The following is a 27,039-nucleotide window of genomic DNA, read 5'->3' on the forward strand; positions in this document are numbered from 1 at the left end:
CTATTTTCACATATTTAATCAACCAAATGATTAACTGATTAATCAAGAAAAATAATTGTCAGGTGGACTGGTAAAGTGTTTGTATTAGCCCTTGATAAATTACATTATTAGATTGCTGAGAGGCTTGGAGCTTACATTAACCTGGTGCTACCTTAAAGGGGAACACCACCTAAATTAAGAATTCCAATATGTTATTTCCACCGCCTAGGAAAGTTCAATTAATATTTGTGACAATAAGCTACTCTCTCTCAAAGACAGAATCCACAGAAGTCTCAAACTTGTGATGTCACAGAGTATAAAGTCCGGAGCTGCTCCATAGACAGTGAATAGGAGACTGATTTTGTGGACCCACAGAATGTTTGTTTTCTTTGTTATACCCAAAGTAGCTTGAATGTATTGTGGTGTTCTCAGTTCTGAAACAGAAAATGTGCCCATATACTCAGAACATTCCTCCTGGAGCTCTCAGTGTCAACATCTTAATTCATTGTCTATGGAGCAGCTCCAGACTGCAAACCCTGACATCACAGATTTGAGTTTTAGCACTCTTGTTTTGGGGTTTGGGAAAGACTATTTGGACTGTCTCAGATTATAGGAATAACATGTATGAGTTTTGAAAATGGGAATAGCTCCTCTGTAATCCTAAAAACAATAGTTATTCAAGTTGTATTTAAACTGACACGACTAAAATGAAAAAAAAAATGTTTTTTAAAGTTTAATAAAAGAAAGCAAAAGCCTGCATAGATGCATTAAAAAGTTATCCTGTTTCCAGTTTTTAACACATTTTTTCCACATTATGTTTGAGCATATTACAACATTTCAAAGTAAGTTTCTTCATCTCAGTTTTGTCTTTATCTGTGACTTATTTAGCTTGAGGTCCAGTAAATGAATCCTTCGTGAGTTCAGTTAAACTTCAGGGATGGAAATGTCTAAAAATTGAGATAATTAACACCTCAAACTTTCATTGTTTGGCAAAGATGATAATGAAAGACTCTAGAATATGTTTGAATTGAGCTAAAGTAAAGAAAACAGACCGAGTTTGGAGCAGATGATGCTCCTCATAACCTCCATCCCACACACGCACGCACGCACACACTCTCCTCTCGATGACGATGGCTGCAGTGATTAAATTCCTGACCCCCTTGTCGCCTCAGATGGTGTGATATCCTCATGTCATGTGTCGGAGCTTTCTCTCATGCTACAGGACAGATTAGTGCTCCATTCCACAGACACCATCAACCACGAACATCATCACAAATGAATGAATGAACTGAAATTCTCGTATTTCCAGACAAACCTCAACACACTGTCAGATTTCAACTGATTTTCTGGTGACCTGCAGCATTTCACCTTTTCCCTTCACAGAACTCAGCTCTCCTCTGTGACGTGCACGGACCCGAAGCCAACGTCAGTCCTGCTTGCAATTACCCACAGTGCCCTTATGCTGTCTGGGAAGAATGAAAAGGATTGACGTCTTTCTGGCCATCTGCCGCCCTCCGATTCCTCTCCCATCCCTCACTCTCTCCTGCCTCGCCCATCTCTAACTCTTCTTTGAGAGGATTAAGTGTGTTGGTATCTCTGTGTGTCTTTGTCTCATCAATGTGTGTGCGTGTAACGTGTCCATGTGTGTCTGTTGCAACTTTTCCATCCAGTAATATCTTTGTCTACAGGATTGTTCCTGCGTCTTTAGTCACCAAACACTGACGCGTGTCCCCTTTCGACTGCAAATCCCTCCACAGATTGTGTGAAGTTACTTAAGCGGCAGAGAAATCAGACGAGAACTGCAGTTATTTTAAATAAACCTCTAAGTTTTTATTACATACAATATACACACGACCTGGACCTGTGTCTGACTTGAGGATGTAGGGAGGCAGTTGATGAGTTTAAATTTAAAATGAAAGGCAATTCAGTGGGCGAGGAAGAGACTGACGGCGTTATTTTACAGCAATGAAGAATGATACATGAGACGAGTCAATTTAAACATACAACAAAATTAAAACAGCATCTTGCCTATTACTCATCGTTTCAGACACCAGACCACAACAAGAAAATACAAACCATACATAATATAGACAATATTAACATCAAGGTGGGAGGTGATGTGCAAGAAGAGCACCGAGGATGGAAAAGTAAAGAGATGCAAGATGGTAGAGAATTATAAAAATTACGGCTGCTAGTTGTGTGCTTCTTTCATTTACATGAACCTGTTGGTATTCTAGAGGTTATTTAAAGGAATGGTTTGACATTTGGGGAGTTGAATTAGAAGAACACCACACTTATGTCTGTACATGAGTGAACCTCTGTACATCTACAGCCAGTAGCCAGTTAGCTTAGCTTAGCATCAAGACTGGTAACAGGAAGAAAAATCTAGCCTGACTCTGTCCAAAGTTTTAAAAAATCTGCCCACCTGCACCTTTAAAGCTTACTGGGGATGGGCATTTTAAGTAACTTTAATATTCAATTACTCACATTACATTATTAGAGAGTACTCAAGTACTCGCAAAAAAGTCCAGTGTAAGAACAGGAATGTCAGTTTGAGTTGATGTATTAAACCATACATTAAATGTTAACATAAGAAAACTCAGCAAACGTTCTGATGCCGCTGTAACATAGGGTAGATAAAGCTTGAAGGACCGTCTCTGTAGTGTGAAGCCACTCCTCTCCGCTAAACATGTTAACAACATTACATTAGGTAATGTTAGCCATGTGATGCTAACAGTTAGCCCTGTTCCTGTGTGTGTATGGGCAGATTCTCATGGACTATGCCCCAGTGCAGAGCTCACACTCCCGTAGCAGTAGGCTCATGACAACAGAGCGGCAGCGACAGCGGGGCAAGGAGGCACTGAGCGGAGCAATACACTGTACACAGCTCTACAATGAAGATTTTACCCATTTTAAAGGGTAAAAAAATATATAAAAATCATGTTTACATGTGGGGAGTTGGGCGACGATTACTCTGTAAGAACAAATACTGACGTCCAAAGCGAGCATTCAAGTACTCATGCCCATCCCATTAATTAACACGGTGTGTTTTGTGTCGTTAATCCACACTAAAAACAAAGTGTAATACTGACAAGGTGGGGCTTTATGGACTTTGTGTCCTGGACTATTTCTCAACTGGGACCAGTTGGCAGTAAACCAATGGAGACTTCATGAATTTAGCACACCCAGCCAAGGAATAGTCTGGCTCGTAAAATCTTTTAGTACGGATTACAAATTTTACTATGTCAATTAGTGAGCTTTAAAGGTGCTGGCAGGTGGATTTACTCAGACATGCGTGCAACATGTAAGTATTTTCTAATGTGACTCTATGCAAGAAAAGAGATAAGCGTCGTTCTCAAAATGGTAAACTATTCCTTTAAGTTGAATAATTTTCACTTCATGCCAGGGAAATAAAAGTAGAAGAGAAGGGAGGAGTTGAGCGAGGGTAAAGGATCAACTATAAACTTGTGGTTGTGCGTTAAAAGGCTGATAACACCAAGATACTTTTCTCATAGAGAGAGCAAATTTCTCTCTTATCAGGCAAATATAAGGAAGTTCAGACATGCAGGAGCATTTTAAATTTGGTTATGAAGTCAAGACAGTGATGGAGACATTAGTAAACTAGGGAAACAACTCTCCATTTAAGCTCTCTTTTGCAGGAAACCAAAGGGCAAACATCTCAGGCCTGGTTTTAAGGGCCCATCTAAGTAATGTGTTGATGTTTTAGTATCTATGCATATTAAGCTCAAAGTGAGCTCAGATCACGCATCCAACAGTTCTGTTAATCAAGAGCAGAAGAAGCAATGTAACCAGCCAGAAATCCACTGTGGACCTCAAAAGCTGTTGTAAAATGGAAACTAATCGATGGGAAAGCTTTTTGGTGATAAAATCCAATCACGGCAAGTCGCTCGGCAGCATGGCATGCCTCCGGTCGTAAGCAGTGTCATCGCTCTCCTCGCCGTCGCTTACTTCACCCAGAACCCTCTCTCTCTCCTCCTCCTCTTCGGTTTCACTCTCTCGCCTCAGACGCTCCCGTTCCCTGTCCCTCTCTCTCTCTCTGTAGGAGCGAGGCATTGTGGGAACCTGAGAGAACAAAGAGACATAATGAGAACATGTAGTTTAAACTTGCTGCCTAAAAACAGCGAATGTTACACATGTACACACACTAAATGTTGAAGGAGTACACTAGGGCTTGTAGAGATTGGTGATTTGATCATTTTGCCAGCCATACATGGACAGAGAGAACTAAATCATCCGCGTATCTGAGTACACTATCTACTATTATTCCATGCTTCCTATCCTCTAGATTCAATCTTTGACCGACTCCAATGCAAACCACTGATATCCTAAAACATATGTATATATTCAACTATTAACGATTATTTTCATTCTGTGAAACTGCAGACCATTTTTGTGATTAATCGTTCGGTCTATACAATGTCAGAAAATGTCCTTGGTAACATCATCAAATATATATATATATTCTTTGTCCTATACACAAAGATGCCCAGTTTACAATGGCAATAAATCTTCACATTGGGGAGGTTGTAACCAACAATTAATCCAAATAGCTGTCAATTAATTTTCTGTCAATCAACTAAACGATTAATCGACTGATCATCTCAAGTCTAAAAATATTGCAGAGAAGTCACATGTCATCACTTTCATGTGAAAATCAAGTATCTCCAAAACATCAACTTGTCATGGCTCGATAATCCATCCTTTTTTTTTTTTTATAATGTATTGATGTTGAGAATTACTGATAACCCATTAAAAAACACTATCTTTAGATTATCTGAAAAATTAAAAATCACCAAATTTGGAGATACATGGTTTTCTTTGGACAGTGATGACAGACCACCTCCTTCTAATGCTGCATTCACACTACGAGCGACAGTGGAAGCTGGTGACATGAAGCTACAAACTAACGCCCGGCACATTGCTGACATTTCTTCAATGGTGACTCAGCGATAATGTAGCTGGGCGCTCTGTTGCCATGTCACTTTTAGTGTGAATGCAGCCTGAAGATGCATTCTCAAGTGTGTCGTTCAGAGGACTGAAGGCTAGTGGATGAACCACCAGATTCAGAGGAGTTGTTGGAGAGGGACAGTCCTAGTGAGCTTCCACATTTCCAGACCAAATGCATGGTCCTGAAATGTGGAGTTAGAAGGAGGTGACCCTTGAAATCAGACACTCAAATGCCCTGAGGACATGTGGATTATTTGGGAGGCTAGTGTATGTTCTGACCATGAGGCCAATCTCCATAAAATGTGTTCAAAGTAAATGTAAAGTACCATTTTAGTGTTTAGTGTTCTGTAGCATTAGAACCAGAAGAAGCAGCAGTGGGTAGTTACCTGGTTATCGTGGCTCGGCAGGGCGCAGTAGCCCGGCTCCGTCCTGTGGAGGAGGCGTGGTGAATGAGTACGGAAAGGCCGAGGGGAGTGGGAACAGACGGAACGCGGAGAGGGAGAGCGGATGGAGCGTGGTGATGGAGAGCGGATAGAGCGGGACGGTGAGTAAGTGATGGACTGGGACTGGGAAAGAATGGGGCCGTGGTGGTTTTGTTTGGGTGGGCGAGGGGAACGAGGGGGCAGCTCAGGCGGTTTGAGGGGCTCCATCAGGTCCATCTCCGTGAGGATCGGGGGTGGAGGGATGAAATCAAGCTCCTCCTCCGTTGGGATCATTTGCATTTCTGCTGCGTCAATTTCGGCGAGCTCTGCCTTCGACAAGTGATCCACGATCCCGGCGCCAAATGAGTCGCCCACCACATTGATGGAGGTACGCATTCTGTCACTGGGTGGACAAACAGTATCAGTGTCAGCGGGTGAAATAGTAGAGAGCCACCAAGAGCTGAATAACACCAAAAACCTTATAACTCGTGTCACAAATGTAACTGAACAAGCTGTGGGGCGTCAGAGCAGAGAGTTCCCTGTTATTCACACACACACTCAGACACCTTCCACCTTTCAGACACCTGACTCACAGCAGCCAGTCGACAGCAATGAGCAGACTGATGTCCTGAGTAGGCAGTCCCACAGCCGTCAGGATCAGTAGCATGGTAACCAGTCCAGCACTGGGAATACTGGCAGCTCCGACACTGGCCAAGGTGGCAGTCATACTGGGGAGGAAAAAGAAAGCAACACGGCCATTTTCAGAAAGGACCTGATGGAGGCTCTAAGGCCCTGACACACCAACTCCACTTTAGAAAGTGTACTTAAATCTTTGCCTAACATCTTTTGTTAGATGCTGCACTTGAACACACCACAAAGAATTCAGAAAGCAGACATACGTGCATTTTTTTTCTGCCAGTGTGAGGGGAAATTGTTTGCCAGTAGTTTGTAATAAGAAAAATCAAACTTGTTGGTACAGATGAAAAACAAACCAGACACAGTCAAGCATTTCTGTTCATCAAATCTCTTAGATCTACATCTCAGAATATAAATTCAGAATGTGCTTGATAAAACGTCTAACTGTGGAAAAACCAGATGTAAAAATTTAAAGAGAAACCAGATTTAATGTTGGAAATCACTGATTCTCTAGGCTAGACAGCCAATCAGAAAACTACCTCCCACCAACTGCCACCACTGTCAATTCAACATTCCTTGTCAGTCGAATGTTTGCCGATTAACACAATGAGTTTAGTCAACTTAGTGTGTCTCTAAAAGGGATCAAATACCATTCAATGATAGTATAAAAGGGAATCTGCCAGCTGCTTTGTGTTGTGCTCTCTAGTGACGCTGCCAACCTGAACGCTGGTACTGATAGTGAAAGCACAGATATTTGGGTTGATAATGGTCAGCATCGGCCTCCTCCAACACATAAAATTGTGGACGTTTTTTAGTCTCAGAACATTAGTCTGAAATTGGTTATGACAGATTTTTTTATCCGAGCTCCACAAGGTGGATCTGAAAATTCACTCTAGTAATCAAACCCCACAGCTATTAACTGTTATAATTTTAAATCACAGACTGTATAAAAATAATAATAATGTGTAAATAATACATCAGCTACTGTGACATCACCCATTGCTTGTGGACTGCCATTTTGAAACCTTGAGTCCGGCATTTCAGCTGTCACTGGGAGCCAGAAGTGGCCATATTTGGGTGACAGGCTGGCGCTGTGGAGGAGCGAGAGGTGGATCTGACTCACAGACTGCAGCGATGCCTCACACACAGACTGTCACTCACAGTGGCCCCTCCCTCAATTATGCTTATAACTTTAAGCCTTAATAAAATGTTAATAGTGAGTTACTTTTTTTTTTCCACCAGGCCGTAAACACATTTATTTCTGCTATTAAATTGGGCATTTTAACACGGGGGTCTATGGGGACTGACTGGCTTCTGGGGCCAGCCTCAAGCGTCCATTCAGGTTCATGGCACTTTGTATTGGCTTCATTTTTCAGCTCCAGAGGTTACCACTTGTCAACAAACTTGCTATCCATGATTTCTTGCACTTCATCACATGAATTATATATTTTAATAAAAAAATCGGAACCATATGGAATAGTAAAAGTAGAATCCTGATCAGGCAGCTTTATGCAGAGAGTACGCAGCCCAGCAAGAGCTCAGCGGCACACTGTCTGCAGACACCAGTTTTTAGTCCCTGGACAGTCTGTTGTTGACATGTGCTCTGAATGCAAACATGAGGATTTAGAGGATGAATGAGATGAAGCAAAATTAATTTCATGTTTCATAGTTTTGTGGAATATGCTCTGGCTGATGACAGTACAGCACAGTAAATGTGGTTTTGATGATTTGTGGATGAAAAGATGACTTAACTGGACTAAATGAAAACAAAATGTTTAGATCATAACCTCTACTTTGAATGGCATTTCCACAGCCATATATTCAACATGTAACAGGTTGAACAGGACCTCCCGCTCATATTTCTTGGAAAAAGCGGTTGCAAAGTATAATCCTTTGATATACTGCAGTGTTATTGAACAGGTTTAACCAGGTTAAATCTAAACACAGGCTTGTCTATAGGATTACCAGAGGGTTAACATAGATTAGTACAGGCTTACTTTAACATTATAATAGATTTTCCAACTTCCTCAATTACAAAGATACATGCAGATAATTGCAGAATGTGATTTAAGGTATTATATTTTCATTATCTGACCAAATAAAAAAATAAAACAGGACTTTGCCTTTAATGTCCAACGCATTTTTTAAAGTTGACAACCCTGTTCAGCACACAGATTTGTTTAAGGTGTGGTATAATCTGGTGATTTACAGTTGCAGAACCTGGTCATACAGCAACAACCTGTTGGTAATTTCACCATATTGCACAAGCGATGTTTGCATTAATATTGCTGTCTGAGAAAGAAAACAAAATATTTTAATGTTTCCTGACTTCTTTTGTTTCAAGACTAAAATCTTTAATGCTCAAAGAATGCTGCTCGTCATGACATGTTTGCAATTAGAGGGATTATCAGTTCATGTTGGTCCCAGATGTGACTGCAGGCCAGTTTGGACACTAAATCCGTGATGTTTACTACAAGATTCTGATCATCTGATCTCAGAGATCTGTGTTACATCTCAATCCTTTCTGACAAACTGCAGTGCTAATTATTACCCCACTGTGACTGCGACATTAAATGAGACAATCAAAAGATTTACACACCACATATGGATCGTATTCTCAAACAATTCCACCACGGATGATGCAATAGTCGTACAGAGCTTTCTGAAAATAAGGTTTTGGAATCTGGTGGTAAACGAGGCCATTGATCAAAGACATACAATAAACAACTTCAAAGTGCAGAGCATCATTTGTAACCCGCGGCCGCAACAAGCTGAGTCCGATCCAAGTAGACTGGTTCCAATCAGACATGGATGTTTTGCTTAAACCTCAGAAATGGCAAATTTTACTTCCTCACTGTATGCATGCTGAGTTTAAAGCTGTCGTTCATCTCTGCATATTGTTAAAAGTCTTTGGAGTTTTATTTACATTGGTACATAGGAATTTTTTAATGCAGCTCGGACTTACACGGTGTGTGGTCCTGAAAAATCAACAGAATTTAGAATTTATACTTCTTAGATGCATTAAGGGAATACTTCATACACAAAATGACTGTTTATTAATCCATTAGTCGTGCTGTAGTACTTTGAATTTGGGGAAGAAAATGTTGTTTTTTTCATATGCCTAACATCTTGACTTGCTGATTGATTGGGAAGCACATTTAACAACAGCAAAACTGTATCAAAACATCCATTTACAAACTGTCATACAACTTGTGCAGTATAATCCAAATCTCATTTATCCAGTTGTATTCTTAGTGCTTCCCAAACACATGCATTTTCCCTGAAAGCCAACATTTGAAACTTATCTATGCTCTCCTCAAAGCCAGACTTCAGAGCAAAAGTGTTTTCAGCGAAAATGCATGTGTTTGAGGAAGTAATGAGCATACGACTGGAGAAACGGGACTTGGATTATACTGTTGTGTGAGTATGTAAACGGATGTTTTCATATAGTTCTGTTGTTGTTATGAGTGGTCTCCAATCAATTAATAAATCAATATATCCGATATTTTCGATCAAGGCATGCAAGAAGAACGAAGTTTTCTTCATGAATTCAAGGTAACATGGCATCACTAACTGATATAGAAATAGTCATATTGAGGGTGAAGTATTCCTCTATGTTAAAACAATTTAAATAGATAATATTTGCAGCTAGACTGATGAAACAGCCTGAGAAAATGTCATGTGGCTTTCAGTTGAGTACTACTAGGAGCTCCTGTTACCCACTGTAATCAGCTGATGGACAACAAACAGCTTGTGTCGTGACATAGACCTAAGGAAAGAGACCTGCGTGATCAAGTATTGTGAGGCTTTGCTCGCATTCACACGTAATTTTATACACATATGTTTAAAAGTATGTGTACATGTTGTTGTATCTCATGTGGGAAACTAAAACAAAAGGAAGAAAAAAAGAATCCTGCAGAGCAAATTTAATCGAGCAGTGGACTGACACAGTTGGAAGTAAATTTCATTTCTGTGTGCTGAAATCACTTATAATAATACAAAATTAAAACTTAAAGACACAGTGAAATAATTTTTTCCCCCAAGTTTATATCTGAATTTATCATTTATCTCTTGTTACATGCCAAATATGTGCAAAAATCAGTGTGTTTTTACATCAAATCTTCTCTTTCTGTAAAACATGGTAAAACAATTGTTAAATGTTTGATGACTCATCCTGCACTCAGGGGCATTTACAAAAGATCATCCAATCAAATGAGACTTTGGTTGACTAGTTAGATAAACTGGTTATATAAAACCACATTCACTGTTTGTGGGTTATAGCAGCAAACAGAGCAATTTAGACAGAGTAGGAAGAGATGTGTTCAGATATTAGTGGGCAAAACCTTTCATTCATTCCCAAAACTATGTGATGGGGGTCAAATGTATTCATCTCTTCCTCAATCTCCCCCTGATCTAACAGGGAGGGAGGTGTGTGTGGAGCCACAGTCCACTGTAGCTCGTGTATGTGCTAAACTCTAAGCCCGCCCGCTTTTTAGCAGCCCAATCAAATGTGCACAATTTGATTTAAATCCCTCTTGTATCTGTATACCGCTCAAATATTAATCTCACTGAGAAATAAGTCACACAGAAGCTAAAGACACTCAAACCGCCATTTCACTGTGACTTTCAAGTTCTCCTCCATCCCAAAAACTTTTTGTTGAGACGCCATATCAGACACAAATCTTGCAATTTAATTACAGCATGTCTGAGAAATAGCTTTAAGTAATGTGGGGCAGAGGCTTATATGTCAACAGTGTTGTTGTGAACCGGCAATCAAAAGGGAGGGTCTGTGGTGCCTTTTACGTCCCAAATAAAGGTGAAATCTTTGGATATAATGACACACGTTAGGCTTTTTATCTCTTACTTCCTCTGTAGAAACTGTCTCCTGATCTGGAGCCCAGGGGGGTTGGAACCACTGATTTTTATGAAACTGTGTAGTACAACGTGCCTTACCTGACAGTGACGATCTGTCCGCTGTCCAGGGTGATGTCATTCATCTGGGCAATAAAAATGGCTGCCACGGCCTCATACAGCGCGGTGCCGTCCATGTTAATGGTGGCACCTATGGGCAGCACGAAGCGAGTCACACGCTTATCAATCTTCAGATTTTCCTCCAGGCAGCGGAAGGTGACAGGTAACGTCCCTGCACTGAGACAAGGAGGCCCCACAAGATGTAGAGTTAGAGAAAAAAAGGTGCAAACGTACAAAGAGCAGGAGCAAAGTGTCTGTTGAAGGACATAAAATAGGTAGACAGGTGGTGAAAGACAGAAGTGAAGAGGTGAGGAGGGAGATGAGGGGGTGAAGTCGGGGTAGAAACAGAACAAAAAAAAAAAAAAAGTGGAAATTTGAGTCGGCTGACAGCCTTGTCCTAACAGCTGGCAGAGGCCACTGTTGCAATCCTCCAACATGTGAATTAAAGGAATTTGATTCCTGGCCCTGCTAAGCTCGGGTCATAATATAATTAGAGAAAACGTTGATAGGATTACCCATATTCACTAAAGCCTCAGTAATGTGCCAAAATGACAGTTGGTTTCAGCGCCCGTGCAGACTCCCAGGCAGGCCGACCCAAGCCGAGCCGGGCAGGATACAGCGGGGCCAGTTTGGCTGGTGATGACTAATCCAAAGGCTTAGACATTTACAACACAGGATCTGTCTGACATGGACTCATCTATGATAGCCTGCACTTACACACATTTGGCTCTGCTGTCCTGATTTGTCCGCGTAAACACAAAATTTTGCCTTTAGCCACTTCAGATTTAACCCAAATAGCTGAAAGCGAGCAGCAAGCTACGCCGATCAATCATAGTAACTACAGCAGCTGCTCGAGGAATAGATGTTGTAAAAAGAAACATGTGACCCACATGTGTTAACACATGCCCAAACGGAGAGCTTCCACAGACACAGATACGCACACATACACATATACACACTTCCTGCAGGCTGTCCTACCTGCTAGCAGTGCCCAAAGCTGTGATCCAAGCCTGGAAGATTCCAGAGTAGAACGTAAAGGGGCTTTTTCTGGTGATGGCGAAGAATATAGCAGGTAGGATCAAGCCACCATGGATCACCAGGCCCACCATGACGGTCACCATGTACATGCCCAGCTGCCTGGCCACCACCTCCAGGTCCCCGATAGCTGCGATCTTTCCCGCAATCAGGGAAGCGATACCGACAGGAGAGTACCTAAGCACAGAGACAGGAGGACACATCAGAGCTCAAATATTACTTATGACAAATTTCTATTATTCTTTTTTACATTTAGTACCATGTGATTTTATTCTTTAAGGGAACACTTCACCCCAAAATCAAAAATACATATTTTCCTCTTAGAGCTATTTTTCACGCTAGATTTTTTTGATGTGAGTTGCAGAGTGTTGGAGATATCGGCTGTAGAAATGTCTGCCTTCTTTTGAATATAATGAAACTAAATGGCACACTTCCTTCCGAGTAGTGATACAGTTGGAGGATGTAGTTTGGTAGAAAGAAAATAGTCCCCACATGAAACTGCTCACAACAAGGTCTGTGGATTATCTTGAGTAACCGTGTCATGATTTCTGGAAAGAGACTTTGCTGTTGGGTTTTTCAAATGTATTTTTTGCCACTTGAGCACCACAAGCTGAGTGCCATCTAGTTACATTATATTGGAGAGAAGGCAGACATCTCTACGACTTGTAATTCAGCAACTCACACCAACAGTCAAGATTAATTCATAGCACTACATTTAAGAGGAAAAATGTGTGTTTATTTTATTTTGGGGTGAACTGTTCCCTTAAATGGCTAACACCTAAATGAGTTTATGTGTCTATACTTACATGTATATAAACATATTTTATTTATTTAATTTTATCTTTTTATAAAATTGATCTGTATTTTTCTGCTTTTTTTCTGTTATCAGTTAATGTGTGGCTTATTTTCTCAATTCACTAATTGTTTGTTTGTTCTTTTAAACCCCAGAAAATGAAGAAAAATGTCCACACAAATCTCAACAGCCCAAAGTAATATTCACATTCAAAGATGTTCCATATATTATAATGTAAGGGAAAAAAGCAGCAAATATTCACATTTAGGAAGCTATTTTTGCTTAAAGATGATTTAAACAATTAACCAATTATTAAAATAGATGGGGATACATTTTCTGTTGATCATTTTATAAACTAATTTTTGCAGCTTTAACGTATTTTAAATTAATCAGAATTTCAGTTCTAAAATCATCATCTTAGATACTAAAAAGCATCATCGTAATTTATATATGTTTATATTTGTATATATTTGTATTTATTTTTATTTTTTGTTTTGTTTTTTTGTTTTTTGTTTTAGCAAAGAACACCAAAAAATTGTCAAGATATTTAAAGATGTCCCCTCGGTAAACAATTTTACGACTTACTGCAAAATAAATGATTCATTGCTGATGAAAATAATCGTTAATTGAAGCCCTAGAAAGCAAATGCCCTGGCACATGGATGCATTTATCACCTCATTCATCTTCATTCACTGTCAAAGGAGCACTTTTCACTTTGAGAGGACATGACACATTCTTGGATCTCTGGTTTCCAGCTTTAGAGTGCAGTTGTTGCCCTGCATGAATACAGGCTGCTGTGGGACCTATGAATTAAGCCTATCCTGGTCCAAGTCAAAGTAGGTCTCATCACAACAGCGACCTGCTCTCTCCTAGGTCAGCTGCGTGCTGAACCCCCGAGCCTGGCATTCGGTGACAGTTGTTTGGTGGAGTATGCCGTGTATATGTTTTGATGGATGTGTTCCTCGTATGATACATGTTTTTGTATACACTGGGCTCTGTGTTTGGCGAGCTCCATCAGCCCATGAGTAATCTGTTTATACTGTGTGAGTGATACGAACAAGGGCTCGATTCCTTTGGTGTCCAGCTGCACATGTAGATGGCCTAGGAGAGCTGCAACACAAGCATCCTGCTGTTTCTCTTCCAACCGCCTACCCTGCTCCCCCCTTCCTTTCCCTTCCCGTCCCTGCTCTGAGTGCCACTACACTCTCTTTCTCTGTGCGACTCGCCGGGGTCCTGCGAAGCCTCAAGGCGCGCACTGCTTTCTGAAGACATGCTCTCACATGCATCTTTCCACGTCCCTCTGTCCCTCCCACCCACATCTGCTTTCTACTCTGCTGCCAAGTGGCTCCTCTGCCGTCGGTGGATTCATTACATTTTGGAGATCTTCCACCCGGCTCCCCTGGGAGCCTGCAACATTGTTCCAGGCCCCAGCTCCTGCTACTCCCCAGCATACCATGACTCCAGCATGTGCCAGGGAAACCCTCTCTCTCTCTCTCTCTTTCCATCTGTCTGTGTCCTTCACTGACACCCTTTCTGCCCTTTCCTCTTCCTTTCTTTCCTCTTCAGTCGTCGACGTCCAACACTACTGCTCGTTCCCACAATACGTCTCATGTCCAGTCCTCACCTTATCCATCACTGTCACTGACTCCTGTGTGTGGTATTACCAGAATGCCCAAACATGAACAAAAACAGAGGCACATGTTGTGCATGCTTGCAGATGGGCGCAAACAAACATATACACAAAGGGGTAAAACACAACACTGACCACATGATCATGGACACCATCGTCATGATAATCTCATTGAGGATGTTGAAGAAGTCGCACATGATCTTCCCTCGCTCACCCATCCTGCCCATGCAGATCCCAAAGGTGATGAAGAAGCCAATCAAGCCTGGAGGAAGACACAAAGCAGCATGTTGCCAGAAACTGGAGGAAAGTACTGTAGTTCTCAGAGCAAAGCAGCCAACATCAGAAAAATTAAAGGGTAACTCAACTTGAACCCTTTTGTCTAAGTGACAAATGGGAGCGACAATTTTTAAAACTGGTCAAGTATTGAGTGAGAGGGCTGCAACTGGCAACAGCAACACAGGCTGCAATGAAACCACATGTTTGCACCGTCAATTTACATCGACTAAAAGTGTTTGTTTTTGCCTCTGACAGGCTCAGAATATTATTATAAGTGTCTGACAACATTTTGAAAAAGATCCTGACAGAGACCTTTTTGTTAAAGAGCAGGATCCCTTTTGTTTAACCAGTGACAGCCCCAAAAATCATCATCGGCAGATCCACCACATCATTTTAGCGTGTATAGAGCCAGCACATTATCACATCTAACTGGGTGAATTAAGGATTTATTCAACCAGCTTTCAGCTTTGATTTGAGTTGATTTTTATTTGGAATTTTAAAAGCCCAGTGACTCACAAGAGTATCATGTCATAAAAAATCCCAGAGGATAGCACTTAAAAGCATCACTAAACACACTTGTTTCCAGAGTGGCCATCTGTGGTAACACCCCAACTTTGCATGCTGAAGCGTGTGATTAAGTGTTTTACGATGATAAAATTACTGTTTATTTAAATGGAGTCTGGTGGGTTTGGCGATGGCGATTTTGGAGCTGTTTCAAGTTACACAAAAAGGATTTTATTCTTTAACAAAAAGGCCTATCTCTGCAGGGATCCTTTCCATAATGTTATGACACTTAAAATAACAATCTGAGTCAGTCGGTGGCAAAAACGCACTTTCAGTGGACTTAAACTGATGGTGCAAACAAGCCCCAAGTGGTTACATTGCAGTCTGTATTGCTGCTGTTGGCTGCGGCCCTCTTACTCAATACTTGACATATTTAAAAAAAATGTGGTTCCCGTCAGTCATGTAGACACAAAAACATGAAAATAACCAAGCTGAAAAATACCAAACTTTTCAAATGCAATAAGCCTCAAACCTCTCGTGGATGAAAATAATACTCTGTCACCGACTCACCGAGGACGTTCATGCCCCATTTGTACTCCAGTTTCTTCCTGTTGACTAAGACGGGCTCAGTTTGGTTTGTTGCTACAATCGGCACCTTTTTCAGCACCGTCTGAACCTGGATGGAGGACAGAACCACATTGATATTGAACAGGGGTTCCGACTGTAAATGAACCGACTTCCCAATTCACAAGGCAAAACCCCTGATTTTGCAACTCATAAAGTCTGTGAGCAAACAAAAGCTTGGCAGCAGCAGTACAACACACTCAGATTTTTTGTTTAAAGAAAAGGCAAAACATGGAATAAGAGATTCTCACATAAAGACAACAAAGGGAAAGAAAAGAAAGACAGGAAGATTGAAAGGGGGAAGGACGACTCCTTCCTGCAAAAGCAATTATGCCTTTTATGACTCCAATGAATCCCCAATGAGTACAAACAAAAGAAGCAGTAAAACAGAGATGAAGACAGAAAAGAGAAAGAGAGATGTGAAGAATAAAGAAAAAGAGAAAAAAAAAAACAGAGAATACCGCAGGGAAAATAAGAAAGAGTCTATAAGCTGGTGCTCAGCAGTGCTCCCCGCTCACCAGCAGATGCCTTGCTGTGGTAAATAAGGATGTAGCATTACAGATGTAAAGAGATTAGCAGTAGCAGAAGGGCTGACCCTCGCCCAGTCTAACACAGGCGACTACTTCTAATCATTCACACACACGCAGAGCAGAAAGAAGAGGGGGAAAAAACAGGATTTGGACAGAAGAAGTTGGATCATGATCATGATTGAGACTTGGATTATCGTTTAAAAATGATCAGCTTGGATAAACAGTCCCGTCGAGTCAAGACTTTTTTGTTTATATAGCCGAATATCACAAATCACAAACCCTGTTAACCATTAACCAAATGACCTTTACTGTAACTAACTGCTTATTCAGATGGATACTAGATACTCAAAATAAAGTATCTACATGTGGATCATTTCCAATACCTCACTTTTTGTAGGTGTATTTCCTCCTATTTTTGCTGTGTTTGGGACAGTCCTGGACACAGCGAGCAGGTAAGGTTGGGACGTGCCAGACCAAGCACAGCACACATCCACAACGAAGCTACAAAAATCATGGACACCATGCCAAAAGGTGGAATGCCAATCTGTGGTGGGCTTTCACTTTCACTAGCGATACAGTTCACAAACAGTAACCGTCAACTCCTGCACAGTATACCTTTCCGTGGATAATTACACTTCAAAGGTTTTACTTCATGGACTACACATGGCCAGAGGGCAGGCTTAACCTTTGAGTCGTATCATACTTTCACTGACACATGTAGAAAACATTGCGTATGGAGTTCGAAGGACAACCAGATTCTCCAGGGAGTCACTGGTCGTTAACAACTCTCTGTAGTTTTGTCATTCTGTCAGACTGCTCAGTTAATACCTGGTACTCTTAGGTCGTTTACAGGTTCACGTAGAGGGGACAATATTTACTGCAACTTTAAAATAGAAGGTATATAGTAAATGTTGACAAACCAATTTCACATGAGGTCCTTTAAGTAGCTGTTTAGTGGTTCCCAACCTTATTGTAAGTAAGTAAACTTTTATTTATATAGCACCCTTCATAGTACGCGTACACAGAGTGCTTAACAGTACAAACAATAAAACCACAGTTTAATCAGTCACAATAAACGTGCAACTGATACATTCAAGAAAACATACACACAAGGCATATGGCAATGCAAGGTCAGTGCATGTAGAAGCATGTAATAAAATACATAAATAAATAAAAATAGAACATGATCACATGGCACTGCAAAGCCATATGCATCTGTGAATATCAACTCTCAGCCTTCCATCACAACGTGGATGTCTTCAACATGTGAGCAGTTGAATTAGAGTCATTTTTCTCTTGTTAGACTATTTCATTTGACAACTTTGTTAAAGACAGAAGAGATACAACACTTGACGGAATTTCACAAGAAAACAGCAAAGATTGGAGAAATGTCTGAAAAATATTATGCAGCAGTATTTCGATTTTTTTTAATTCCCTATGCCAGTATTCATTTCCAGAGCTGGGGAGTTACATGTACAGTAACAGTATAACATAATTAAATTACAAAATAAATGTAATTAAATCTGTTGTTAATATAACAAAAATAAAATAAATTACAGTAACTAATCAAAATGTTGGTGATTACAAGATCCAAATGTGTATGTAGAAGACAGCATTCATTCTGTTGCTCTTATTGGATTATTTTGGCATACTCCGAACAACGCAGGTCAGCAAATCTGTTGGGATAAATTTGAATGTAACACCATCAAGAGCAGGATGGCTTAAAAGGAGCAGTCTCTATGTCCAGACAGGCTCAAATTCTGAGCAGTGTTTTTGATAGCTCTAAGCAACCTCAGTCTGCCTCAATTATGCCAGCTACCCCGTGGCCAATGGCAATGTTGTCGGACAAGAACAGCCTTTTAGTGCTAGAAATTCTAGTGGGTTCCTTCTGAAATCAGAAACGGGCACTCACATTACTGTATAGTGTAAAGCTTGTTTACCAGCACTGAGAATATTGTCAACGTCAAAATGCTGGATGCCACACCTGAGGAAACATCTGGTGAGTTGATGTAACCGTAATCAGACATTTCAGCTTTATTTCGCAGTTTAAAACATTTGTCGACAAAGTAATCAAAAAGTAATCAAAAGTTATTTTACTTTAATAACATAGTTAAAATAGTTACATTACTTTCTAGATTTTTAACAGGGTAACTAGTCACCTGTAACCTACCATATTTCAAAAGTAGCCCTCCCAACACTGTTCATTTCACACCCCTTTAGATCCATCTCCTTGTGGGGGTCCAAACCTGCTGCTTGGAGCCAGTGCTTTAGATCATATCAGACAATCTTCATCAGAACAGTTTGGTCAATGGTCATGGAACTGTAGATGCTCAAATTTCCATTTTTTCTAGCAGGGCTTCTTGTCATTGTCGGCTTAAAAATTGAGCCACAAAGTTCATTCTTGACCTCGGAAGTATATTCTTCCTCTACTGACAAAGATTATATGATATGATTGAAAGCTCCAAAACAGCCACTAAATAGACCTTGTAGCGAGACTGTTTTGTCAACTGCTGAATAAACCTTTAAGCTCTACTGGATGATACTTATTTTTTCAGTGTTGTTTGGTTAGCATCACTTAGAGGTTGAATGGTGCAGATTTTATTACTGCATTTATGGCCTGACACACCAGAATTTCAACATTGCTGGAAGTTTAAAGCAATAACCGACAACTAAAAAACCAGTACAGGCCACACAATGTGTCCTTTCTGACTTTTATCCCATATCTGTAACATTGAATGCACACAACCCTAACGTGTACATGAATAAAGAGCCAGAGTAATATAACAGTTCCAGTGACATGTTTCGAATGTCGAGCCTACCTGCTGGAAGCAGGCCTGCACCAGGTTCTCAGGGAAGAGGTTTCTGAGCAGGTCGAGGAAGGCGTCCAGACTGCTGACCTCCTGGTTCTTCGGGGCTGAGCTGCTGGCGCCTCCCCTTAGTTTGGGGTTCCCGGGGTGGATCCCCAATACCAGGATGACTCCAAGGATGGCAGCGATTACAGTGGTGGACATGTAGTACACCATGGCTCTACTGCCCATCCTGCCACTGGAGCGGGCATCTAGACCAGCCAGCCCTTAAAGAGACCGTTGACAATTATTGTTTGTGCTCATATTGTTGCTTACACCAAAGAGTTTAAAGAGTTTATCTTTCTTAAGAAGTTGGAGAATTCTCAACACATAAAGGAACACTTCATCCTTCAGTTTATCACAAACATTCAAAATATACACATTAGTCTTAAAGTACAAGCTTAATTAGTAATTAGTTGTAAAGTCATCTCATTATGAACCAAAAGAGCTGAAAAATGTGGAACATCTGACTGGTTAGTGGTGCTATGACAGGTAATCAGGATTTATCCTCTGGGGGCCATGAATGTCCAATATTTTCGGACATATTGTCGCTCTAAAAGAACGCCAATCAACATTACTTCCTGTGTGTCTGTGCTTGCATGTGTGTGTAGCGGCATACCTGTGATGAGGCTGGAGATGATCAGAGGCAGGATGAGCATCTTCAGCATCCTCATGAGGATTTCTCCTGGGAAGGAAACCATAGTAAGGGCAGCCATGTCCTTCACCTTCATGTACCGCAGCAGCATCCCAAACACCGCTCCCATGACAACACCTGAGGGGAGGAAAAAACGAATAATGTTGATCTAAAGTTGCTTTTTTTCCAAGTAGGGACATATCTACGTATGTATTTGAACCAAAATAAGTAAATTATTAAGTACTTAAAAAAAGTTAAAATAACCCTGACTGTGTGTACTTAGTTAACTGGAAAAGTGGTACAAAATATCAGCCAAATATGAGAAATATCTAAAATTGTGCACTGGTATGAGCCTTCAGAAACCACATGCTGATAAACCCTCAAGGTCTTTCTTGGTTTTTTCGTGGACTCACTGGCCTACTTTTCTTCCCCCCCAAAAAGTACTCTGACATGTAAGAGACCTCTGACTAATGAGAACCGTCTACTGTAGTGTAAACGGGTTTATATCTGGGTTTTAAATCTGGCTGACAAATGGCCGGCAAAAATAACACACTCCACGACTTAGCAGGGTTTTTTTTTTCTTTTTTCTTTTTTTGGACAAAGAACACAACTATGTAGAAACATACCAAAGTGTTTACAGAGGCAGACTAAAGACAACAACAAGCCAAAGTTGTCTCATGGGAAAATGATCACGAGTCTGTACGTCTAGTGTGCGTGTTAATATTTGCTGCGGCTTTTTTGAACAATAAAACTGACCACAAATTTAATAGAATTTGGAATGTTAAATAATGTTGACCAAAAGCTGAGATTGGGCTTGTTTTTCTCAAATGGTTCATAAGTTTTATTAGATTGTAAAACAACTGCAGTCCAGCTTTCACAAGGTGCTGGAGATACATTGCAGTTCAGCACAGAATAATATAATTACAAATACACAGACAGTTTCCCAGTCCATGCATACCCATAACAGTGAGTCCCAGCAGCAGGTTGTGGGTGTTGCGGCTGCAGTGGCCTGCATCTTTATATGCAACTTCTGTGTTGTCATCTCGCTGGCTCTCGTCTTTCTCCTTCTTGTTTGTGTTGGACTGGTTTGCTGTCGACTGGTTTGTCATCCTGCCTGTGGAGACAGTGGGAGAGATGGGTTTACTGCTGGGAAAATACATGATTCAACATAATTTAGCACATGCTGGACAGCACAGAATTCAGTGTTGGTTAATGATGCATCCTCAGCTCTTTAACTTATTCATCAAATGTGAAGACCGTGGATTGTTTATAGACTATTTTAACAGAGCATTCTTCTCCCGTGGCTAGTGAGGATTCACACCGTTGCCCTACCAGCTGGCTGACACTGTTTTTCAAGAGGGGTTGGGGACAACCAGAGCTACCTGCTACTCACACACAAAACAGGGAATGTCTTTTGAGTATTTGGTTTGGGTTTCTAAGGGCAGCAATGAAGTATGACTGCAGGTAACCCAAACACAGCAGGCAAAGGCTAAACAGGACACGAAGAAACAACTCAAGAGATGTAATCTGTCATCATCCCTTAAATGGAATCTGCCAGAATCTAAATACTGCACAATGTGGAGTTGCTGATAAAAGAAGAGATAACATTGATGAGTGCTGTTAAAAAATGAGTCGGTTAGGAGCCATGAGATGTTGCCCCTGGTTGTTTGACAATCTGTGATTGACAGGTCTGAGTGGAAGTTACTGGTTGAATTCATACTGGAAGAGTTCGGGAAAGAACATGAGTCTACAGCCTTGCTAGAGTCTGTGTGAAGGTGCACATAGAAACAGCAGTGCTTTGAGCTAAACGCTAATTTCATGTTTAGCAGTTATAATGTCTACCATGTTCAGCTTCTAAGTTTTTGCGTGCTAGCATGCTAAGTAAGGTATAATATACAGCAAGTGGTTCATTACTGTGAAATAAACCCTGACAGTGTGATGCAAGACAGGTCTTGCATAATGACCCACTCATTATACATTATCCCACTTATTAAACAGCTACCTACTAAAGAAATCCATAATTTGACACCGAATGATGATTTAAAAATTATTTCATTCATTTAAAAATGATTTTATTGCTTCCGCTGAGTATCTATGATCATGACTGCATCCATAGCAGCAGCCTGCTATTTCAAAATAAAAATAATTTAAAATTTTAAATAATTTTAAAACAATATTTAGTTGAATTTAGGTTGTGCTGTCGCGTGTCCAAAATTCAAAGGCATCAAATGCCAATGTCAATTTGATGTAGAATACTGATGATGAATGACAAAATTTTGTTGGTTTTAAGTTGTGTAAAGTAACCAAAATCCAATGTCCTCAAACGTTGCATGTCAATGTCATTTTGATGAAAAAGAATAACATTTGGTCCCAAGGAATTTTGAACAAAACCCAATGTTTGCAAATGTCATAATGTTGTAAATGTAATGTAATGTAATATAATGTTGACACAAATTCAAATTTTGACCTCATGGTGGCACTAGAGGAAAAGTCAGGGGAGCACCAAAGTTATTACAATTCATGCTGATGGGGACAAAAATATTTGTACCAAATTTTACGGCCATTTGCCAAATTTCCATCCATCCAGTAACTGTTAAGTCATTTCACTCAAAAACATTGTCGGGGGATTCATCATCTGGGAACCATAAACCCTGACATTTTTTTTACCAATCCAATTTGTGGATGATGAGATAATTCAGATGACATGTGAAAATGTTGACCTGCTAGTGGCGCTAGCTGAACAATCAAGGATCACTAAAATCATTAGGATTCATCCTCTGGACAACATTAATATCTGTACCCAATTGCACATTAATTCATACAATGGCTGCTGAGAAATTTCACCAAAACCCCAAACTTCCAACCTCATGTTGGCTCTAAATGAAATGTCAGAGGATCACTAAACCTGTAAAGATTCATCCTCTGGGGATCACGAATGTTTGCACAAAATGTCAGAGATATCCATCCTATAGTGGGTAAGATGTTTCAGTCTTGACCAAAGTGGTAGACCGACCAGCCTACATTGCCATGCTCAAAGCCACACAGCAGCCTGGCAATTTTGAAATTAAGTAAGTTTGTCTGAAAGCAAGTCAGCAGTATGAGTAATCAGAAAGAATAAGGCTGAATGCAGAAAAATGTATACAACATCAACACTACGGTTGGTACTTAAAGAGGTCCAAATCCATCATTTTGGACAGTCACCCTAGAGCCACATCACAGCTCTCCAATAAACACCTGACAACTGTTAATAATTATCCGTCAAAGTCTATTTTAGCTCCTGTGAGTCAACACAGGATTATTATGAAGCAATCAAATTTTCCTCTGAGGCGAAGTCATCACCTTCAACACGAAAGAAAGAGTCAACCAGTAAGAATGTGTCCGCTGTCCAATAACACTACACATTTCTACTCAACGGAGACCCCAGCGCCACCATCTCTAAACATTAATCCTATATAAACACATCTTGAGAGCAGCGCAGCCATGCCAAATCCTTGTCAGAAGTATGAATGTCACATTTACAAACAGTCTGACTCAGTGAGACAATTGCAATCAGACATGATTATAATCCATCAGATGAGCCAATGGTATTTTCTGCAGCGGTAGGGATACAGTTGCAGACTAAAATACAGTAGACAAGAAGGAGCACATAAAAAAATGTTACCTACTAGTTGGTCTGCTCTCACGCTTTTACCTCCACTCTCCGGCCATATCTCTGCCCCTTTTCTAGTCCTTGCAACAGTCCAGGCACAAAGTCGGATTGCCAGCGTGATCTGAAATTGTGTATTTTGGGGGCGGAGAATGTCCTGCTAAGTTTCAATTGCAAAGATATAATCCTCGGTGAACGGAGTACGCAGGAGAGGAGGGGGAGGGTGTTCCACTGTTGTAGTCTTTACAAATCCTCTTTTCAATCCTTATGTCATTCTTAGCATGGACATTGTTTGGTAACGTCAGTCAATCACATTCAGTTTGTGAGATGGGGGAAATCACCCTCCCAACTTTTTTTTATTGAGCAATGGACTTGTGGCCAGGGTGGGAAGAGCTTTTTTAATCATCAGAACTCTAGGTTTACTGATTTTTCAAATCACTTAAGGGTTAGACCCTTTCTCTTTAGGTTGATAAGGTTCTGTAGCCTCGTTGGACAAATGACATCCTGACCAAAACCTGATGGATAAATTCAAAATCAACAGGTCATCAGGCTAGGAATAATGGCTGGTTCGCTTAGTTTGGGACAAAACTTTTTGCTTTTCTTTTGTTACAAAGAGAATGTGAGAGTAAGAATAAGGATGACTGTCATCCTCTCTGGCAGTGAAAGATAGATATTAAACCTTCGCTCCCTGAGCAGGTCAGATGGAGGCCCTGAAATAATGAAACAACAGCATGTGTCCTGAGAGGAGGGCGGCGCTGACGAGTATAAGCTGCAAGGGCATACTCAAGGACCTGAAGCTGCTCTGCAAATCTGTCTTCCTTCCCCAACAGACAGATTATTTTCCTGCTCCAGGAAATGTCCGAGCCGCCATGAGACGAAACGTAGCTGGCCTCTAGGAACCAGCGCTTACTGGGCTGTCCTGGTGTCTCTGTTTAACTGAGCAATACAGAAACTATTTACAACCTTGTAGAGTTGAACTTGACTCCTAAATTTCTAATGTCTTGGCTGAAAAGTACCTACCTAAGTACAGTTTATAGGAACACAGGAAACAGACACTGATCAGGGTATCAGAGAAACGAGTGGCCACAGACACGCCTGTTACATCACATTACAGCTTAGCATCCCTAATAAAACACAGCAAGTCAAGTCAGCGGGTTCAGTCTGTTTGGTCAGGCAGCTTACAGTAAATCCTGGATTTCGTAGCAACATGACACAGGTATTACAACTCTGCCAGGTAGGCTGCGGACCAGGAGGCATTCCTCTTTGAAGGGAAGCCTAGTCTTTAAGAAACAGCTTTGAAAACACATGTTGGCGATGAGAGATGAAGGGACTTCAAAGTGAGTCAAGCGCAGAACAAAGACACAAGGAAGCAACTCCCGCTGGTTTGGTGGTGATGGCTGTTTACATGCCCTCATGGACCAGATGCAGCCACAAGACAGAAAGTCTCCCACAGTGACTTTTAAAGTGAAGCAGACTGGATAAATATCAGGGTCTTCAATGTAAATACTCTCGTAGTCCATCAGATGTGCAAGGCTGACCTATGCAGTGCGTGATAACCATCACAATCAGTCTCCACATGCAGTCATGTACTTACGACACATCTTCTTAATCGTCATGGTTTCCAGGACGACGGGCCGCCGATGACAGAATGAGTTAATCTCCCAGAGGAGCAGGCTTTGATTACTGTAAATGAGCACAGGCTGCTGAAGATGAAGGTGCACATACCATCGGAGCAGCACACGCCAAACCACCTCAGTACTCTCTTCAGTCCGGCTGTTACAGGCTTGTCAGTGTTAACCCTCCGTACTTATATCCACATTAATGATCTACCCAGGTCACCAGCCAATCGCTGATGTTGGTTCAAGAGATCAAACAGATGCACGTCGGCTGTACATACAGCTAAACCTCCCCCCTCCCTCTCAATCTGTCTGCCTGCCTCTTATCTCAACTAAGACATTGCCGCAAGTCTCAATAGCTGTGCTGGAAATCGACATAAGAACATGAACGTGGTTTGACTGACTGTCTGTACTCTGTATGTGCTTATTTAGTCTATATATAGCTACAGCAATTACCATACACATGTGATGTTGTTTCCATTTACGTTAGATGTAGCTTTAATTATCTATTGCATGCATCAGAATTATAAATGTACTTTTAAACAAAGGCATGCAATTGCTTTAATGATCAGTTTTGTTTCAGTCATTTTCCCAGCGAAAAAAAGGAAAGAATACTGAACATTCTCTGTATCCAGCTTTTCATGTGAGATGCTGCGCACTCTGTCTTATCATCATAAACTGAGTATCATTGGGTTTGAGATGTTTGGTTTAACAAAACAAGATATTTTGAAGACACTGGGCTACACATTGGGCGCTTGGGAAAAATAATTGGCATTTTTCACCTTACATGCAATTTTTTAAAAACATTTTAGACAGTTTAGCCACTATAAGAGAACATGAATTAATGGAACTTCCACATCTAAATGGCGTACAAACCAAGAGAGTGGTCTCCCATCACATACTGCCAGTGTATATATCAAAATGAAAAAAACAAAAAACAAAACCTGACTTAATTGATTTTACCATGAGGTTGCTGTACATGATCATGTTTACAGAGCCGCACATAACTGTTCAGTGACGAGGTGAAATGTGTAGATTCTTTTTAAATCTTTGTGTATCTTATAAACACAGTGCACTGAAACGTATTGTTTAAAAGGCGTCCGTACGTGCATGTTTGTTTGTAACTGTGTGCGGGTGTCTGTGTGTCTCAGAGGATTATTTCCAGTGGTTGATTGTTTGGTGTGAGCTTTGCAAAGGGATCGAGATATAATCCCTCCGTCCTCCCCTCGTTCAGCAGAAGGAGATGACGGTGGTCACTGCAGCACTACAACACTGAATTAAAACACACTCCTCACATATCAAACACACACTAAGCTATAGGCATGAATCCATATGAAAATGTAGGTGTGTGGTTCTTTTGACCAGAACTATGTTAGTCTGCAATATTGTTAAATTAATGTGGACTACTATTCTGCATTGATAACAAATGAGGCATGTGCGGAATGTTTTGTGTCTTCCCTGCTGGAAGTGGTTCTTATTACACTTTGGATCATGGAGTAAAAATATATCATGCATCCTGGCATTTACAAGTACACTTAATTGTGTTATTTTTCTAGTTTGTCCAGGACCAAAACAATTAGGATATCATGCAATTGCAGCATCAACTTCTTCCTTCACCTTTTGGCATGGTTACTGTATATTTAGCATCTCCAGTTCACCGTGTGCTGTGTGTAGGGTAGGGTTCCTCTAGCAGGTCCCTTACAGATCAGGTTCCATGTTGGTAAAATCTTCTTGAGTCTAAAAATCTCTTAGCAAATCTGCTCTCTTGCAATTAACATTTAGAAAATCATTTAGTTCAATAGCAAATATGTAATCTATGGCCAAAGCTGAGGTTTGGCTTTTTGAATGTTTCAGTTTTTGTTCCTAAAGGAGCTGATTGTGACACTCAGCCTGGATTGTCTGCACAGAGCTCTCCACATGGAAGTGGCC

The 27,039-nt window shown here is 40.8% G+C and overlaps 1 protein-coding gene across 2 annotated transcripts; it reads right to left on the minus strand.

Moving 5' to 3' along the window:
- Nucleotides 1-1,535: 1,535 nt before the first annotated feature.
- Nucleotides 1,536-25,261, minus strand: slc1a9 (solute carrier family 1 member 9). 2 transcript variants are annotated; one of them, XM_033643792.2, is made up of 11 exons: nucleotides 25,089-25,261; nucleotides 20,807-20,962; nucleotides 19,834-19,986; nucleotides 19,188-19,441; nucleotides 15,785-15,890; nucleotides 14,570-14,696; nucleotides 11,955-12,188; nucleotides 10,959-11,153; nucleotides 5,963-6,097; nucleotides 5,334-5,772; nucleotides 1,536-4,062 (listed from the first exon to the last, which is right to left on the minus strand). In XM_033643792.2, exons 1-11 carry the CDS (start codon nucleotides 25,108-25,110, stop codon nucleotides 3,874-3,876), a joined length of 2,010 nt encoding a protein of 669 aa, XP_033499683.1. In that variant the 5' UTR covers nucleotides 25,111-25,261; the 3' UTR covers nucleotides 1,536-3,873. The 2 variants fall into 2 exon arrangements, with proteins under 2 accessions (XP_033499683.1, XP_033499685.1); XM_033643794.2 differs by lacking the exon at nucleotides 25,089-25,261 and adding an exon at nucleotides 23,514-23,585.
- Nucleotides 25,262-27,039: the final 1,778 nt, after the last annotated feature.

Source organism: Epinephelus lanceolatus, chromosome 18, assembly GCF_041903045.1.
Source record: "Epinephelus lanceolatus isolate andai-2023 chromosome 18, ASM4190304v1, whole genome shotgun sequence".
NCBI lineage: Eukaryota > Metazoa > Chordata > Actinopteri > Perciformes > Serranidae > Epinephelus > Epinephelus lanceolatus.